The sequence below is a fragment of the Poecile atricapillus genome, chromosome 12, assembly GCF_030490865.1.
Source record: "Poecile atricapillus isolate bPoeAtr1 chromosome 12, bPoeAtr1.hap1, whole genome shotgun sequence".
Lineage (NCBI taxonomy): Eukaryota > Metazoa > Chordata > Aves > Passeriformes > Paridae > Poecile > Poecile atricapillus.
Genome location: NC_081260.1, coordinates 8,529,846 through 8,548,644, shown reverse-complemented (window position 1 = coordinate 8,548,644; position 18,799 = coordinate 8,529,846). Strand labels below are relative to the sequence as shown.

The window sequence follows — 18,799 nt, the reverse complement described above, 5'->3', positions numbered from 1 at the left end:
GGCAAGGTGCTGTGATGTAACTTTGTTAGTCCTTGCACTAAGGAGATCATGGCTTAGCTGAGTTTACTGATAAGAGCAGTTTTGCTCTCAGCTGCCCTGGGGGCTCCCACCATCTAGGTAAACTGTTGTTTGCACCTGGTGGTATTCCTGGGATGGGATTCCTGGGCTGGGTTTGGGTGGGGTGACGAAAATGAAGGCCTTGTTGAACCTATGTGCAGAGAGTTGAGGAATGCACCTGGCTTTCCTTGGAGGGGTGCCATTTATTTCTGTTTACTACTGAATTGCATTCTTACACTCAGATGGTGTAACTCAGCGGTAAAATATCTCTGAATATATTTGACCTTAACATACATAAGGATATCCAGGATCTGCCATTTCTTCTATAAATGCTCAGAGTATAAACCAAACAGAAGCACATCCAAAAGAAGCAAAGATAAAAATAGGCAGGTGATAAGAAAAAAATAAAGGAGGTCTACACTAAAAAAGAAGATTAACTGGATATAATGAGAGTGAAACAGCACAGGGGTATTGGACTAGAAAACTTTCATTACACTTTCATTCCATAAATGTGTTTTTTTAAGATTTTGTTGCAAAGTTCTGCATGGTGATTCTATGATGATCATAACGCTGGTCCAGTCTGATCCGTGTTCAATCGTGGCTCCTGTGCTCTGCCCACAAGGGGCCGCTGGAGGATGTTCTGTGGGAGGGCTGACCCTGTGATTGTCAGTGACCCAACAGCACCGTGGCCTTCAGGAAAACTTTCTTCTAAGTCATGGTTAATCAGCTGGAACAAATACTTTTCAGCTTAGAGTCCAACACCAAAAAGTTAAAATAATTTTAAACCCTTTAACTCAGGAAATGACAACTACTATAACTTTCAGCCCACTTACTGTGAACATGTAGGAGCAAGTTTAGGCTTACTGTTCAATTTTACAGAAAGACAAACTGCAGCTTGAGTGTGGGGTCTTGTTTGTCCGTTGCTGTTTTTTAGGGTGACGATGGTCTTCCGGGGCCTATTGGACCCAAAGGAATCAGAGTAAGTATTGATGTGGTTTTAGGGTGATATGTTGGAATAATGGATAAAGGCTGACAGGCATTGGATGGGTCCTAACAGAAGTGGTGATTGACAATAAAAAATTGACTTAAATCTGAAGAGTAATCTACCCACCAAAAGAGATTGTACTACGTTTTATAATTAATACAAGATTGCATGAGCAATGTTATCTTACATATTGTTTGTATTTCATAAACTCTTTAGGAGGAGCAGCCCCAATACTCATTTGATCAGTTTTACAGTACAGGACCTAAGCAAATGCCAGTACCTTTCTTTCAATGTATTCTGAAGTAGAGGTAGTATGTCTCCATGCAGGAGAGGTGGACTTGTCTGGAAGTCCTTTAGATTTTGTGCCTTTACTTTTTCTGTCAGTCACCTCAACATGTAATAATTGATACATCTCTGACTTCATTGAGCTGCATCCATTTCTCACACCATGAGTGTTTATTTTCTCTATATATCTATAATCTATTACTTCAGTAGTTCTGCATTGGCTTTTCTATGTTTTTGTGGCTATTTCCTTGAAAGACTGGTAAGAACTTGAATGCCATGTCAGCATGGCTTTTATTTTTTTTTAACGATGATTCAGATGTTTGTCTGTCTTACATCTGCGCAAATAAGTTACATTTAGTGAAATCATGGTAAATCCTTTTGCATACCCATTCATACCACACTATTTCAAACACATTATTAATTTCCTTCTAGGGACCACCAGGGCTTCCTGGGTTTCCAGGAACACCAGGACTTCCTGTGAGTAGGAATGGGCTGTATCAACAAATCTATTCCTTTTTGTCTTCCAAGCCCAGAAGAGCATCCTGCAATCTAACTCTTCTTTCCTCTTTTCCACTTTAAAGGGATTGCCAGGACAAGATGGGCCACCAGGACCTCAGGGTATCCCAGGATGCAATGGAACAAAGGTAGAATTCCTTAAAAAAATCTTAATGGAACAATAATATGGTAAAGAGCTCTTGTTCACCTGGCTATGCCAAATAGGTTTTGTCTGTCATGTGCAACAGTACTTTCTGTTACTGAGTTGTGAAGGTAATTCCAAGATAATTCAGACTTACACACCCAGTTGGGAGAAGGGGTTATGGTCTGGTACTTAAAGCACAAATTTTGCCAGAAATTGCCAGCACCAAGACACAGTCAAGGTAGTTAAACTCTGTGTTCTAATCCTTAGTTGTGTAAGGTACAGCTGAGACGTGTGTCTGATAATTAGCTCAGATGATGTGTCTCCTCATTGTAGTAGACTCTTGTTACCAAGAAAAAATCATTACTTAACAGTGAGAGTTTTTAATTATTCATTTTTGATATTATATTGAAAATACTGATTCAGTGTCCTTGTTGGAGGGAATCATTTTATTCTGATGTGCTACTTAGCTTCACTGGGATTTTCCCAGAAGAGAATTAGATCTTCTATAATATTCCATGAGTTTTGCATCTTTGTAGTGTAGTACTTCGCCTGGAATTATGCAGAAACACCTGATTGTGGAAATTTGTTTCCATCATTGAATGGCATCCATCATTCAGTCCATGAATCAACTGAATGATTGTTCTATCTTGTTCCAATACAATTTTCTATTCTGGAGTCATAACCTAACAATTACACTAGACTTTTGAATCAAAATTTGTCTATCTGGTTATCTGTTATGTTTTGGTTTCGTTTTGGCTAATAATTTTCTTCATCTCTAAGGGAGAACGTGGATTCCCAGGCAGTCCAGGTTTTCCTGGTTTACAAGGACCTCCTGTAAGTAAAAGATTTCTCAATCTTGTAATCCACTGAAAGGCTTCTACTGTGAAAAATAAGATAAATATCAGCCTCTTTTTTCAGTTTTTCTTTTAATAAGTTGGATTTTTTTTTTTTAATATTTAATCAGAGTGTTTTAAAACAGTGAAAGTGAGTTTTTCTGCTGCATGCTGTGGTAAAGCTTAAAAACCACTTTGAATTCTCACATGCTGAGATGCTTTACCACCTGCAGAAAAATACAAATACATGCATACATATCAGGGAAGAAAGATCTTGATAATGACATCTCATATATCTAAAGGGTATTACTGGTGACTAATGGGTCAGAAAAAAGACCCAGGGTAGGGTGTTTTCAGTATAAAACACAAGGATAATAAAGTGACTGACAGAACCAAAGTACGAACAGAGATGTAGTAGATGGGATGGATAATAGGTGGCAATATAGAACCAAATTGCTAAGAAAGGGAACTAAAATACTTCTAATGCTCTACATGCACTATGGAAGTTCTTCTCTAAGTTCTCCATTTGATTCTGAAGTTCATAAAAAATGTATTTTCCCTTGTTCCACATATTGTTATAAATTTCCCTCTTTAATGTTTGCCTCATGGTGTAGATCTGATTAGTGGTTTGCAAACAACATACTAGTAATTTATTTCTATTGATCTTCCTTTTATTTTTTTGTTTCTTTTAAACAAAGGGACCCCCTGGTCTGCCAGGTATGAAGGTGAGTGTGCTGTACTTGCACTTCCAGGTATTTACCAGACATGGGTGTGCAGTGTGATCTGACGTGAGTAACCTGCTTGTTTCATGCAAGAAAGACTGTGTGCATCTAGTGGAACCTGGAGTGACATTCTTGGTTTTTCTAGACTGCTCCAGTGCGGCTAACTGGAAACTCTGCAGTAGCTTCTTTGGGTCAGTAGCTTGAGAAGTAGCAGAATGTTTCCTGAAGCTGTTTCCTTGGGGCTGTGAAGAGTCAATGTTGAAGCATCAAGTTAACAAACTCCAAACATTCACATGCACCATTAGTCTGCCTGTGCATACTCAAAACACTCCTAAAGACTAAACAATATTGACCTAAAACACCCAGTGACAAGAATAATACAACATCTTTTGTTCCTTTTGAAAATGTTTTCTTGTATTCTCTATGTTACATAGGTGGTCTTTTCTCCTTAATCTAAAGAGTCACATGATCTAATGTTGAATCTTTTATTTTTTAAGGGTTTTTTTGTACCTTTGACCAATTAGCATGGTCCAAAACATCAGTTTTGATTCAAATCTATTTAGGAGGAAACTTCACCCACAGAATTACACTGCTAAACTCCTGAGAGGACAGCATAACACTGGTACTCGAAAATTTGGACTAGTAAGCTGAATTGTCTTTCTTAGCTTATTTTCTTCCCATTATTAAAGAGATACTAAAGGACAATCTCATCAGAACATACATTTTCCAAACAAAGATATTCCCTGAAATCGATAAGAAACTACTTCAATACGGACCACAAAGCATGTTGTAACAGCACTAATCTCATGAGCTGGGACATTGGAAAAAGCTGAATGAGCCTTTTTTCTATTGTGACCTATCCACTGTTTTCACATGAAGCTGGAATGTTTCTCTTTGCAGAATTTGTGTTTCAATCCCCCCAATCTTTTGGAATTTAAATCAATGCTGATATCTTTGTACAAAATAAACCTTTTAATAATTGTTAGTTTAGCCATTTAAAATCTTCACCTCTCCTAAACAGAACTATTCTTGGAGAATCTAGTGCTAGATTCTTAGAATATCTAGTATTAAAGTGTACTGCTAGGGTGTAGCATAAAAGTGTACTGCTAGGGTGTAGCATAGCTCAGAGTCTCTTAAAAGTCTTAGGAGCTACCATGTGTCTTTTGGAGTCAAGATGGTAGTAAGGAATTGTAGAATGTGTTGTTAATTAAAGTCAGCTGTATTTTTTCTAGGGTGAAGCAGGTGAAATAATTACATCCTTGCTGCCAGGACAGAAAGGTGACCCAGGATTTCCAGGTCTTCCAGGCATACCTGTAAGTTGCATGAAGTATTATTAGGCTGTGTTCTGACAAAAAGATAATATGAAAAGTAGTCTTATTATAGCAAATTTGCAACTTGATGCTTGGGGTTTCATATGTTTTCTTGGAGATGCAGGGCTCACATTTAAACTACCTCTGATTTATGGCTTGAGGGAAAGTGCGTGATTCCATATTGCTCTTAATAGGGTGACCACAGAAGCAAGAAAGGTCCCCTGGTCAGGAAGGTGGTATCCAGCAGACAGCAGAACTCAGTTACTGATTTGCTTCTCTGTTTTCCCTGCCTCTTACCCCTTCCTAGACATTCTTTGTATCAGTTCTGGAGTTCCCTTCCCTTCTTCACTCTGGGTCAGTCATATCTGACTTTCTGGCTGTAGCTGCTGTTTTGCATGGTGGGAAGGAGATGGTAATGCCTCAGCTGTTCTCCTCATGTTGCACCTCCTGAACAGTATTTCTGTTCTCCCAGCAGTGCTCTGTGAAAACAGCTAGTGACTCCAGGCCGTGTGGTTCCCCACTGAGTCATTCATTGCTTGAGTGGAAAAACAAGGGGAGCCGAAAATGAGTCTATCGGTCTGAACTGGACAGAAGCCAGACTCACATTTCCTGGTACAGAGAGGCAAGCCCCACACTATTCCGTGGCCAAACTGAGCCTGTTAGCATTTCTGGTCCTCTGATCTGTGCTTCCCTATTGTCTGTTTCTGGCTGGGAGGAATCACAAATACAGCGTTTTGTTGTTCAGTGAATGAAGAGGAAAAAAAATGCAAAAGTAGTTCAAAACAAACAAAAAAAGCATTCCTTTATCTTATCCAAAGAGATGCATTGATGTTAAGAACAGAACTCTCCTAACATTTAGGCTGTTCCCCAAGGATAGATTAGTGGATTAGTGGTCAGCTGCATTGATTTGACATGTATGGGATGCCAGCTGTTGGGTTATTTGAGCTTAAAGCTCTCACAATTTTTTATTTTTTTTTCATAAAAAGATGCTTCTCATGGCGTCCTCCCTTTCCTCAACAGGGCCCACCTGGCTCCATGGGAATACCAGGTCCAATTGGCCCTCCAGGGCCCCCAGGTTTGATGGTAAGTTTCTTTAACCTGTTGCTCATAAAGACTTAAATGGGGCAGTTACTACTTCATTTTGGGTTCTCAGAGGCAGATCAGTAAATTGCAGAGATCATGGTAGTCGGGACTTGGTATGAGGACAGCAGCAACCATGCAGTCAGTTCGACCTGGAGCTGTTACTGTGCACGTGTAAATAAGATACTTCTGAAACAACCTGTTCCTAGACATCTTTTTGCTTTAAATAGTGCTGAATTGAAGGCTTCTTACTTGTGAAGGCTTCTTTACTTGTGAAACATGAGATGAGATTTAGCTTATTTAGATTATGATGTCTAATGCCTGAATGTTGAATTGCTCTCTCTTAATGTTGTTGCTCTCTCTTAAGGGAAAAACTAGTTTCTTACATATTTGTGAAATTGAATAGCATGTATTTTCAAAGGCAGGCAAGGTGACCTGTCAGTATGGAGATAATTCACAGGAATCAAAGCTGGAACGTTGTTGTGGTTTTTTGGTTTTTTTTCTACAGGGGTTTGTAAAGTGCTTTTAAGTGACTTGTTTTTTGGTTTCCTTTTTTGATAGGGATCTCCTGGTCCACCAGGGCTGCCAGGACCCAAGGTATTATCTTTTTCATATTGATGCTGCTGGTGGACTATTTTATTTCTCTTTCTGTTTGTGACTTCTAAGGGCTGATGAGTTATACTTTTTGCAGGGTAATATGGGTTTGAATTTCCAAGGACCCAAGGGTGAAAAAGTGAGTAGGTGATTATAATGATATTTTCACTTATTGCTTTCAAAGTACTTATGCTTGCCATTTTTGCTTATATTGCCTGTAACAAACTGTATCTTCCTACACATTAGGGTGAACAAGGTCTTCAGGGACCTCCAGGGCCACCAGGACAAATTGGAGAACAGAAAAGACCAAATGACATTGAGTTTCAGAAAGGAGATCAGGTGAGTGGGACACTATACTCATCTGCGGTGAGTGTGTGATCAAGCTGCAGTCTCTGTTGGTTTGGTTCATATATGCTCACATCCTGCTTACTGTAGAGGTTCTATTTTTTTTTCTCAGAGTAGTGAATATTCCAGATCTGAGTACTTTTCCTTTAATAGAAAGCATGCCAGTCACACTAGTTGTTACTTTCCTTAGTAAAATAAGTATTCTAAAGAAACTCTCTTAAAGGCAGTTCACAGTAACATTCAAAGCAGTTAAAATACTCCCATTTCTTGGAACACCCAGAATTGCAATTTTCAAAGTAGTCTGGGGATTCAGATTCCCACTAATTAACCAGCTGTGTCATCCATTGTGAAGAAGTCTTTCAAAATTTTTTAATTCAATTTCTTATTTTTTGGTTATTGGTGATGCCCCAAGATCTTTATTCCTTGTGGTTTGAATAAAGTGCTTTCCCTGTTTCTGGCATCTTAAAAGTAAATATCAGTCAGATTGTGACAAGTAAGCTCAAAATACTGGTTTGATTTGCATGGATCCCTCCCTACCCATAAATGTCAGAAGGTCATTGGGAGTTAGCATTTTAAAAGTTATTACATTTGTTTCTATTTCTTTTTCCGTGGGGAACATCCTGCAGTACTGTTTAATTCTGGGTGCCATAGACAGTCTTAGTGAAGCTAGCAGGATCATGGGTGCCTGGATGTCATTTTCCTTTTTGTGATACTCTGAAATACCACCCTGTTGTAATAGAAGAGTTGAGGTAGATACTTTGAGGGAAAACTGTTGAGTGATGATTTTTGTGCTCTGATTATTTTGCAAATGTCACTGTAATAACTGAACTTTAAACTATTAATTTATTCCATTGGTATTTGGATCAGCTTCCTCTTTTCCATCTTCTAATCTTGGGAAATGTATCAGAGAAGAAAGCTTTGGGACACGGCAGTATTTTATTTTAGCAAGGTATAGGGCAATTCTGCCCTTCATCTTGATCAAAACTATTTGTTACTTTTCCTTTCAGAAGAGCAGTAAGCACCACTAAGGCGTTAACTAGAGCTATGTACTGGTGTACACTTGCAGTGCACATTCATCCTAGAAAGGTTGCTGGTTGTCTGTAATTGGGTGATAGGACAAAAAATAAGGAGCAACATCGTGTGTCTTTATAATTCTAAGAAAACACAAGGTGACATTTTGATCACACTGTTGTTGAAGCAAAAATTCATCTGATTTTGTTGGGGTCAGAGTAATTTGATTCTATCATCAGGGACTCCTGAAGGACTAATTATACTGGCACTAATTTATGTAAATGTACAAAGTAAAAGCATTCTACCTACATTCCTGTTAAAGCACTAAGAATTATAAACATTCTGACAAACATTGCCTTTGACCAACATTTATGATGATTTCCAAGTTTGCAAGTTGGTTTTTATTTCAGCAAAGTTTATGATTGGTAGTGTACAATCAGTAAAAAATGTCAACATTGCAGTTACTTTTTTGTGAAATGCACATGGAGTTCTGGTGTGTGGCTCCACTTATGATCTCTTACTAAAATCAAGTGTGTAGATGGGCTTGTAGAAGTCTGGGATGACTTCAAGAAAACAATAGAAACTGCATAGAAACTTTTTGTGGATGCAGTAGCCTGTAACTTTTCTTTACATTAAAGGTGAAAAGATTTAATAACTTTTACAAAGGTGTAATAAGACAAAATAGAAATGAGAACTTTTTAACACAATGATCCTGTGACACTTTTCTGACAAACACAATTTGATCCTGATGGCCTCTCAATTTCAGCCATTACCAGTAATCTAATGACTGTTGCTCCTATAATTTCAGCAGGATCTGGGATTTGTTTGTTATTCCTTTTTCCTTTCTTCTCTTTACTATTGGATAGCACCTGCAGGCCACCAAATCAGCTGCTGCAGTGCATGCAGGAGGCAGTTGTGGTGTTAGTGGAGTGAATCATCTAAATAAATAGGATGAGCAGTTAATAAAATTTATAGATTCACTTGAAATTCCACACAAAGACAGAATAAATGTGATCCTTTATAACTTGGAATCTAAATGACAGCAAAAATATTCTATTTAAGAAAAAAAGTCAACTGAGCTGCTAGGGAGTGATAAAGGCATTAATCCTCTCTTTCTCTGCCTGTGCTTGACAGGGTATTCCAGGTGATCCAGGCCCACCAGGACTTCCTGGGCCACCAGGTCCTCCTGTGAGTAGAACTCTTAACTCTATTTTTTTGCATCTATATCAGAACTCTAACTTTGTTCTACTCTGCCTTGTGGGCTCAGTTTAAGATGATGTTTGTGTGTTCAGGGTCTTCCTGGTGGTGTAAAAGGTGAAAAAGGTGAGCAAGGAGAACCAGGCAAAAGAGTAAGTAGTCTGTTTAAGCAAACATTTACTTTTCCATTCAGTGTTATCTTTGACAATTAAGCAAATGTTGAATTCAGGTGGGGCCATCATTTTATGGGTAAGAGACTATTTTTTTTTTTCCTTGTAACCTGGCAACTTGTAAATGATGCACAGGGGTCATGACAATGCTTCTGGTTATGGCTCTCGGTGCTTTCTGATAGAATTATCTACATGTAGATCTTAGTTGGGTGGCAGGAGAAAATAGTTTAAATTATGTTATCTTGTTAACAACTTCAAAGCTATTGGACTGCTTGTCTGGAGCAGTTTTCTGTTTCCTTTTAGAAAGGGTCTTCATTCAGTCTGCTATGTACTGGGTTGCCAAGCAGCATGAGATTGGTGTGTATACTTATATTAAAAAGCTGGTCCATGTAAACTCATTCTTGGTGGATTTGCTTGTAAGTTGGCTCACCAAACCAAGTCTCTGAACACTTTTAAGACCAAAAGTCTGTTTGCCACTTCCCATGAGACTGCCTTAATTTATGTGTTATCTGGGGAGGGCAAGAGTCAGGATAGCTTTATATAGCAAGAGTCACTTTTTTCCTGATCACACTCAAATCAATCCTGGAATTTAAATATATTTGGATATCACAGCTCAGAAAAGATGAAGAAGATCATAGAAGTGCTGAGAAATAGGATAAAAATAACATGGGTTGGACCAGCAAATAAAAGAGAGTCTGTAACCAGTTTAAACCATTCAGTATCTTCACTTCCACAGCTTCTGAATGCATTGTTTCAACAAAATGGGCACCTCTGAAAATCGAGACACAAATTCTGCTCTGGTTAATTGGACAACATATAAACGCTGTTTAGAAACATGGTAGTAGTAGGTTTTCCAATTTCCATAGGAAGGAAATACAGTGGAAACAAATGTTTGGTACTCCAGATAAAATCCTTCTTAGTTGCTGAGATTTATAGAAGGGCTTTGATTTGTCTCTTTTAAAGAACATGAAAAGCAGATTTACCAAGCCAAAAGTCTCATTATATTTTGAGAGGGTTTTGAATTGTTGCTTTTCTCTTCATAAATTAATGGGAACCACATAAACTTGCAAAGATCTGAAAGCATAAAAGTCCTGAGGGGATATGTCAGATGCTTTTGTCAAAAGCTAGTTTACCAATATTTTCATTTGGTTTTATTACTCTGACTCTGGGCACACTGCATACTTGCAGTGCAGTTTTGCAATTAAGTTACTTTAAAGTTGCATTTTAGGGCTCCATATGATTCTGTGAGGCTCAAAGCCATTTCAGATATACTCATAAAAATGTCTATGTATTCAAACAGATCTGCACATTCACACGAAATCTTAAAACCTCAGTTTTGAGATTTAGAACTCATCACTAGTGAAAACAAACGTGACAAATCACATTATACTCTAACTCACTGGATCTATGAAGTCTTATTATCAACTTCTCAATGACTGAGAGCTGATCTTGGCACTGAGGAAGGTTCACTAGGTGAAGCTCCATCACCTGCTCTAGTTCTGTTCCAGCAGGTGTCCCCACACATGGCTTCTGTAACTCTGACAATAAAGTGCCATTTGTCTGCACAGTGAATGGTCTGGAATAAAGTGAATCTTGCCCTGCTTTTATTGCAGCAATAACAAATCTGTTCAGCAAGAATATGTGTTTTAGAAATCACTTCTTTGAGCAGAACAACATCTTATATTTTCAGTGATACTAATGAGAAAATTGTGTTGATATAAAGGAGAGTTAAAATTCAAACACAAAGTTTTATTTAGTTTCACTGGTCACTTTACACTAATTTCTAATTAAATATAGTGTTCTACTGTTTAGGGAGTTGCTGTCTGTTTTTGAAATAAAGAATTTCTCTAATGCCAAAATAAATGGAATAATAATCACAATGAATACAGCTGTAGTTAACCGGAGATAATTTTCATGTTGTATTCACCCAGCATTTCTGAGACTGTTGTGATTTTGTGTTCTGGTTTTCAAAATGGAAACCTCCATTTAGGTAACTTCATTGGTTATGATTGATGTCTTTGATGTGTTGTCTCAAGGACTGCATTCTAGATGGAGTTTGGTTTATTGAAAAATGGGAAACAAGTAGCATAATGTCTGTAAGAATTCTTCACCAATGAAGCATTTTATTTCAATGAATATTTGTCTTTGAAGGGAAAGCCTGGCAAAGATGGAGAACCGGGTCAGCCTGGTAGGGATGTGAGTAATAATTATGCTTTTAATCTAAGCAGACTCCTTATAAGCTTTTATTTTGATATGGAGAAGATCTCAGTGTGATTATATTTTTCCCTTGTCTTGAAGGGTTTACCTGGTGGGCCTGGAATAAATGGTGCTCCAGGAAGAGATGGAGAAAAGGTATGCCAGGATTTTTGTCAGTATTGCTGTAATAGATTGTAAATTTGCCATCATTGAGTTCTGTTCTACTGGAGTAGTAATTGCATTGCCTATGCTATTACAGTGTTGAGGAATATTTGCAATAACTTGTTTATGTACTGCTGCACAGTATCAGAAATGCTCTTAATTTCATTGGTAGGGTGAAAAAGGTGACATGGGTCCCCCTGGTCCTCCTGGAATTGTAAGTTGCAGATCCTTTATTTTTTTTCTGCATTTTGTTGACAGTGTTTCATTGTAGTTCTCGGCTGAGTGAGAGTCCTATCTCTGGGTACAACACCAGGAGCACCAGAAAATTTTTCATATATACACTAACAGAAGCAATGGTTTCTTTCAAGATCAGTTCTGTGCTCGGGGATTTGCTAGGTCACAAACACAGGCTAGACTATAACCTCAGAACAGCAGGACTGTCAACCTCACTGAAGCCTGTTGTAACTATGTTGGCTTGACAGGCAAACAGCTTCCTATTGGGGAGTGCTCTTTACTGGAATTTTCCCTTGTAATTGAGTGGAGTGGGGAAAGCATCCTGTTGTTGACATAAGGTTCAAAGTAGGTTGAACTTTCCCTCCCTCACATCTCTTTATGATTCCTATGACTCTTTTCTTGGCAAGTAGTTTCACATGAGCATGAAACATTTACAGGTTGTTCCAAGGCCAGGCATTGGTGCAACAGTGGGACCAAAAGGTAGCAAAGGATTGCCAGGACTTCCAGGAGCCAAAGGAGAGCGTGGATTCTCTGGTAGGCCAGGCCCCCCTGGCTTCCCAGGATCTCCAGGTAGGGAGTGCAAGCTTTAAATTAAGTTGTTTGCTCAAACATGTATTGTTTGGGGTATTTGGCTTCACGGTCTTTACGCACTCCTTTTAACAGAAGGCAGAATATTTAGAGCTGCCTTTGAACTTGAAGGGTAGTCTTGAACTTCTCGGGATAATGTGAGGAATTTTGAACATTCATTGCCCTTGCTGTGGTGAACTGAGAATGTTAATCAGATACTAGCTTAATACTCCTAGAGGTAATCTATCTCATATCACATATCTATAATATATTATTATAATCTCTAATTATAATATTATCTATAATATTATATATATTATACTAGCTATAATATATTATTATATAATCTATTATTATTATAATACATATATTATTATATTATTATTGTATTACACAGAGGAAGTTTTGTGTACCACAAGTCTTGTAGGAGATGATCTGAGTCTACCATGGGAGTGAGTAGTGACACCTGTATGTACATTATACATGCACAGAGAAGAACATCATGATTCTAATGTTACAGCTTATATATATTCTTTTTTTTCTCATCAATACTTTCATTAGTTGTGGGTTTTAGGTTTTTTTTCCCCATTATAAACTTAGTTGTTAAGTCTCAGGTCGATTTTTCAAACAAACATCTCTGAAAATGTGAAATGTATATCACTGTCATCTGTGCAAAAATGTGATGTAAACCATTAGGAAGGATTTAGTTCCTTGCTATCTTGTCTTAGGGATCACTACTGTTGGACCTCCTGGCCCACCTGGCTTACCTGGTGAGAGAGGACAGAAGGGAGATCCAGGTTTACCCGGGGTTTCTATTCCTGGGCAACCAGGAGTTGAGGGACCACAAGGACCGCCAGGTCCCCCAGGTCCCCCAGGGCCACCTGCACCATCTATTGCTCCTGGTAAGTCATGATCACATAAACTGCAAGTAGAAGAGACTAAACAGCTTTGACATTTGTTTAGGTTTGTGTTTCTGTGGTTTGTTTGTTTGGGTTATTTTAATTCCACCTCCAAATATGTCATTTATCAGCAGCTGAAGACCATGAGATTCTATTCCTATGCGTTCTCCAAGTTGCTCCCATTGCAAATCTAGACATCTGTAGGAGAACCTTAGGCTTAAGTACACGTACAGATTTTTTTCCCTACTAAGAGTTGTGATAGTAGGAGAGTCAAAGGTGTAACTTTTCATGGAATTCCAGTTTCATTTCGTAAATATTCTAGTGTGTAGACCATGTGAAATTAGCTTTGGAGTGAACAGTTTGGATGAAAGCACTTAGCTCATTTTTTTGGTATGAGAGTAGGGAATGGCAGATGGAATATAAGATCTGGAAAGCTGCAGTGGAGAGGGGAGCATGGTCCAGGGAGGAATTTAGTGTCTAGATGGCATTGGCATTGGAAGTGCCCTTTCCCTGATGATGATTCATAGGTATGTTTTTATGATATGAAGCTGAATATCAAAATGAGGTGTAGCAATGGAAGTGTGTAGGCTGTGGGAAGCAATGGGAGATGGTTGAGGTTGTAAAGACTCGATTATTTTTGTGTAACATCATTGTTTTCTTTTGAGATTGAATTACATGTGTGGGTTTTCACCAGTAGTCCTGTCTGAATTGCCAAAATATTTTGTCTGTGATTATGGTGGTGTATTAGAATATCCACACAAATACATTTTTGTACTGAATACATGCATTTGGTGCTGCTGTCAGTCTGACACAAATAGATAAATAAACCTCTCCTGATTTTTCTTAGGTAAAGAGTTATGTGAGCAAGGGCCACCAGGTCCTCCAGGAATTCCAGGACAACAAGGTTTTACAGGGGAGCGAGGCCAAAAAGGTGAAGTGTCATAGCTATATTTTCTACTTTTGTCCTTATTTTGAAACTTGGTAAAAAAATGGAAAGCCTGCATTAAATAATGATTAATGGTGCCCCTTCCCAGTGAGGGCAGATGCTTTATGTCTCTGAGTAAGACAGCTGTTTGCTTTGAGTGTAGGATACTCCTTCACCTAATATTAAAGCACAGGAGTCTGACTGACTGAGGGTACGACCAATGTCTAACGTGGATCTTGAATAAAGTAAAATGGAACTTGAGGTTTATGAGAATTTCCCAGGCAGATCAAAACTGGGTACTTTGTAACAGCACTGGCCAAGTCTGTGTGAAAATGTTTTCTAGTTCATGAATAAATTTGATGTTTTTTATGGAAAGCAGCATTAAAATTATAAATACAAGACTCCTAATTTGAGTTGGTCACTCTGCAGTGAGTTTGTTTGCTAAGCAAAAGAAAGTCATATTTAATATATATCCTTGTTTCCAAAAAGACAACCTTGCAATGAGGATGCTGATATGGGTAAGTGAGAATCTTTTCCTAGCCCAACCATGGACATCATAAATTGCTTTAGGCATCTCACTTAATGTTTACTCACTTCAAAGAGAAATATTTTTTCTCATAGCGATTGTAAGGATTAAATTAAATGCTCAGATATTTCACTGATGAATGTCACATAAGTCTGTATGTGAAGGAAATTCCTAAGCTTCTTGAAACCAGTATTTTTTTTCTAATTAAATACTTTTAGTCTATTTTCAAATCAATGAAACATTCCCAGTATTTATTTTGCACTCTTGGAGTTTAGTTACGTTTGGGATTTTGATATATTTCGTTTAGAGCTGTAGTTAGAAATGTCAAGTACCTACTTTAAAAGAGAACACTTTTGCTGAGGAAAAAACAGTCCATGGTTTTATTTTCTATTTTTGAAAGCACTGTTTTAATTATTTTGCGCTTTCATAAATACATTCTAATCATATCTGATATTGGTTTTCTGACTCCTAGCCACCAAAAATCTTCAGTTTAACTTGCGGTGGGGGGGAGGAGAGGGTAGGCTTCTAATATTTAAGCAATAATTATTTGAACTAGTCACTCTGGACCTGTATCAGTATCAAGAAAACAGTTGTTGTTGTGCTGAATTCTTTTAATATTTTCTAAAACCTGGTGCTCAAGTACACTTTTTCAATGCAAATCTTTAGGTGATCGAGGAGACACATGCTTCAACTGCATAGGAACTGGAGTAACTGGTCCTCCTGGGGAGAGGGGACCACCAGGACCTCCGGGTAGTCCAGGTAGAGCTAAAGTCTTCACTAGTGTGCTTAATATGCTGTTTAAAGTCACTTTTCTGTCAGGGAGTCCATGTACAATGGTAACAATATATCTGTATATTTTGTACAAGTTCAAATAAGCATTTATCAGTTCCAGTGCAGAGTTGGTACATGTTGTATTTTGCACAGTTGGAAATAAACAAGATGGGCATGTGTAAAACAAACACTCACTCTTTGAAAATCTAGTCTTTAAAAAATATTTCTCTGTTCAAAGACAGCCTTGCAAGCATTCTGCATATTGAAGGTTTAGAGTCTGCTGTAGATTTAACTGAGAGAGAAAATCCAACTTACACTACTGCTATTCTTGGAATAATGGAGGAGCTGGAGCTTTTTTAAAAGCATGATGTTTTTTTACTCTACTGGTTCAATTTAGAGTTGCAAATTTGTTTCTGCTCAAATAAAATGAAGCTCTCAAAAAAAAAAAACCCCAGAGTAAACTTTGGTTTTAACACAACTTAGTTATTACCAATGAAACAGCATGCTTGATATTGCAGCCTCTCCCGATTTGTTTTTCTTTTATTTTACTGTTTTTCTGTGCTACTCAGGTTCTCCTGGCTTTCCTGGACCAAAAGGTGAAAAGGGGCTTCCTGGATTAACTGGCCTTGTAGGGCCACCAGTAAGTGCTGGTGTTATGTTCTGGTGGGGAAAATAGTGTCTCATTCGTCTTGCATGATAGGTAGATCTATAAACAATAGATTTAATTTTGTCTAATACATATTTTTTTGTCCATAAGTACCTTGAATGCATGATTCATATATTGTTCCATACTCAGAGAGGGAGTGAAAGAAAAACTAAAATATCTTTTTTCCCTCTTCCCCTTCTTCTTCTTTTTTTTTTTTTTTTTTTTTCCTCCCTCAGGGCTTTCCAGGCATCCCAGGTGCTCCTGGCAGACCTGGTCCTAAAGGAGACCCAGGGGATGTCTTGACTTCTCCAAGAATGAAAGGTGACAAAGGAGACCCTGGCCTCCCAGGACCTCCAGGTCTCCCTGGCATAGATGGCACTCCTGGACGAGATGGACTGCCAGGTTTGCCTGGCCCTAAGGGGGAACCTGTGAGTTCCATTTTAGGCTGTCTTTGACTGGATGGATGTTTTGGGAAGTCCTGCATGCACTTGACATAGTGCAGATAAGAGAACTGACACAAATGCACTTTCTCTGTATGTGATAGATAAGGCAGGAATTCTCTTCAATAAATGCCAATCTAGTGATGATACACTGAGGTACTTCCTAAATCTGACAGTGCTCTAGAAATAATCCAAGGCTCCCTTGGGCAGTGTCAGAGGGTCCCTTCTGCCATTGTCTACATTTCGCCTATGTACTGGGAGGAGTTAAGTATCCAGGTTTAGGGCTGCTTTCTACCATGTTAGCAAGATGTAGGCAGCTAATGAGAGCTGGGAGGATGGAAACTTCCAGAGAGTTTCAAAGCAGAAGCCATGAAACACTTTACTCTTGATAGTAAGTACGTGATCTTTCCCATCATGCTCTTTCTACTTTCAGGGTAGTATTGCATTCAAAGGAGAAATGGGTATTCCAGGTAACCCAGGGATACCAGGCCTTCCTGGAGAAAAAGGCCTTCCTGGACCTCCTGGTTTTGGTCCACAAGGCTTACCTGGTGAAAAGGGCATCCAAGGTGTATCCGGCCGTCCAGGGCCTCCTGGTGTTCCGGGTGAGTTGGTCTCTGTGTGCTGTTGAGCAAATGCTGCAACGTCAAATTTTGCCCCTTTTGCTCTAGGTAGTTCTCAGAACATAATGCTGCCTCTAAACTTTTCCTATAGGCTTTGTGACCCCCATTTAAGGAGGGTCCTCACAGAACCACAGGGAGAGCAGTATTTGTGCCATATCACTTAAGCCACGTGCCTCACCTTCTGCTCTGACCTCCAGGAGAGCTTCTCCCTATCCCAGTGACTGCAGTGGAAGTGCATTTTAACTACAAACATACATTGTATGCTTGGCCATACTGCAGATACAACAAGTTTGGGAAAAAAAGGGGTGCTTTGAACAAGTTTGCTTGTGTTACTTTCTTGTCAATTACACAGATCCTATTCAAGTTGTGCTGGTGTCAGTTATGGAAAATACTGTTCACATGATGGTACTTAGGATGAAGCTATTAAAATGTAACCGTTCAGAAATATTGTCTGAACATTGAAAAGGGCTTCTGAGCCTCTAAGTGCTTTGTGGGGCTTGGGACTGGAGAACCTATTGAATAAAGTATTTCCAGTGTCTGAGTTCTTTGTAAGCTTGGGATAGAACTGGCATCTTTTTCTGCTGAAACAAAAACAGAAAAGAACCTCCTACTGAGTGATTCATATTTCTGCTTTTTGGTTTTAGGTCCAAAAGGTGACCCTGGCCAGACTATTACAGAACCAGGAGTTCCTGGTCCCCCTGGTCCTCCAGGAAGAAGTGGTGATCCAGGTCTTCCAGGTAAAGAAGCAGATAGATACCCAGGGAATTCCAAGAGCTTTTTATTCTGGTTCTGGATAACTGTTGATATTCTTCTTTTTACAGGAGATCCTGGTCAGCCAGGTCAGCGTGGTTTACCCGGCATCCCAGGTGCAAAGGGAGAGCCAGGTATTCCTGGTATTGGACTTCCAGGTCCACCAGGCCCAAAGGGTATGCTTACTGTATTGTATTGGCTGGAAGAGGGGACGTAAGGGGTAGTGACTCTTCACTTTTTACTAGCAAGTTGACTTCTGTTTCTAGAATCTTTTAAAAAATGTTTGTCCTAAAACTATACATTTTTATTACAGTGTCTTGGTTTGAAAAGACAGGTGTCTAAGGAAATCAGGAGCCTCCCTTGAAATGGAAAAATGTAAACCCAGCCCCCATCCCAGCCCCCCAAAATTATTATAATCTTGAAATCAAGAGGCTCTCAGGCAAAGATATGGGAATAGGAGTAACAGTTCTTTTCTAGGAAAATTCAAATAAAAATGCAGTAGTACAAAAAGAAAACCACTGACAGAGTCAGATACAACCTCACATGCTGTTGGGCAGGGTGTTGGTAGCAGTCTGATTAAATGGTTTCAGAAATACCACGAAAAAAACCTGCTGAGCTCTTGTTATTCTGTTCACTGTCCTGCTCCTTCTCAGTAGCTTACATTCTTCAGTAAATCAATAACATGAAAGTGGGTACAACTTTAGGAAATGAGCTTGAATCAATAGGATATTTCCAAATGCTGCCTCAAGACGTTAATATTTCTGATGTGAACTGCTTGTGATTTTTGTAAAAGTTCATGGCATAGGGATTTCCCCTTCTGAGAGTCCCAGAGAC

At 38.8% G+C, this 18,799-nt stretch overlaps 1 protein-coding gene across 1 annotated transcript in view; it reads left to right on the top strand.

The window, feature by feature from the left end:
* The window catches only part of COL4A5 (collagen type IV alpha 5 chain), an 81,259-nt gene that overhangs the window by 32,100 nt on the left and 30,360 nt on the right, over nt 1-18,799 (top strand). The window contains exons 4-27 of the mRNA XM_058848135.1: nt 992-1,036; nt 1,760-1,804; nt 1,909-1,971; nt 2,748-2,801; nt 3,499-3,525; nt 4,755-4,835; nt 5,853-5,915; nt 6,474-6,509; nt 6,604-6,645; nt 6,753-6,845; nt 8,997-9,050; nt 9,155-9,211; nt 11,381-11,425; nt 11,528-11,581; nt 11,760-11,801; nt 12,259-12,391; nt 13,117-13,290; nt 14,135-14,218; nt 15,405-15,497; nt 16,079-16,149; nt 16,392-16,583; nt 17,029-17,197; nt 17,860-17,952; nt 18,037-18,141. Coding sequence (XP_058704118.1) covers nt 992-1,036; nt 1,760-1,804; nt 1,909-1,971; nt 2,748-2,801; nt 3,499-3,525; nt 4,755-4,835; nt 5,853-5,915; nt 6,474-6,509; nt 6,604-6,645; nt 6,753-6,845; nt 8,997-9,050; nt 9,155-9,211; nt 11,381-11,425; nt 11,528-11,581; nt 11,760-11,801; nt 12,259-12,391; nt 13,117-13,290; nt 14,135-14,218; nt 15,405-15,497; nt 16,079-16,149; nt 16,392-16,583; nt 17,029-17,197; nt 17,860-17,952; nt 18,037-18,141 — 1,915 coding nt within the window. The remainder of the gene's footprint in view (nt 1-991; nt 1,037-1,759; nt 1,805-1,908; nt 1,972-2,747; nt 2,802-3,498; nt 3,526-4,754; nt 4,836-5,852; nt 5,916-6,473; nt 6,510-6,603; nt 6,646-6,752; nt 6,846-8,996; nt 9,051-9,154; nt 9,212-11,380; nt 11,426-11,527; nt 11,582-11,759; nt 11,802-12,258; nt 12,392-13,116; nt 13,291-14,134; nt 14,219-15,404; nt 15,498-16,078; nt 16,150-16,391; nt 16,584-17,028; nt 17,198-17,859; nt 17,953-18,036; nt 18,142-18,799) is intronic.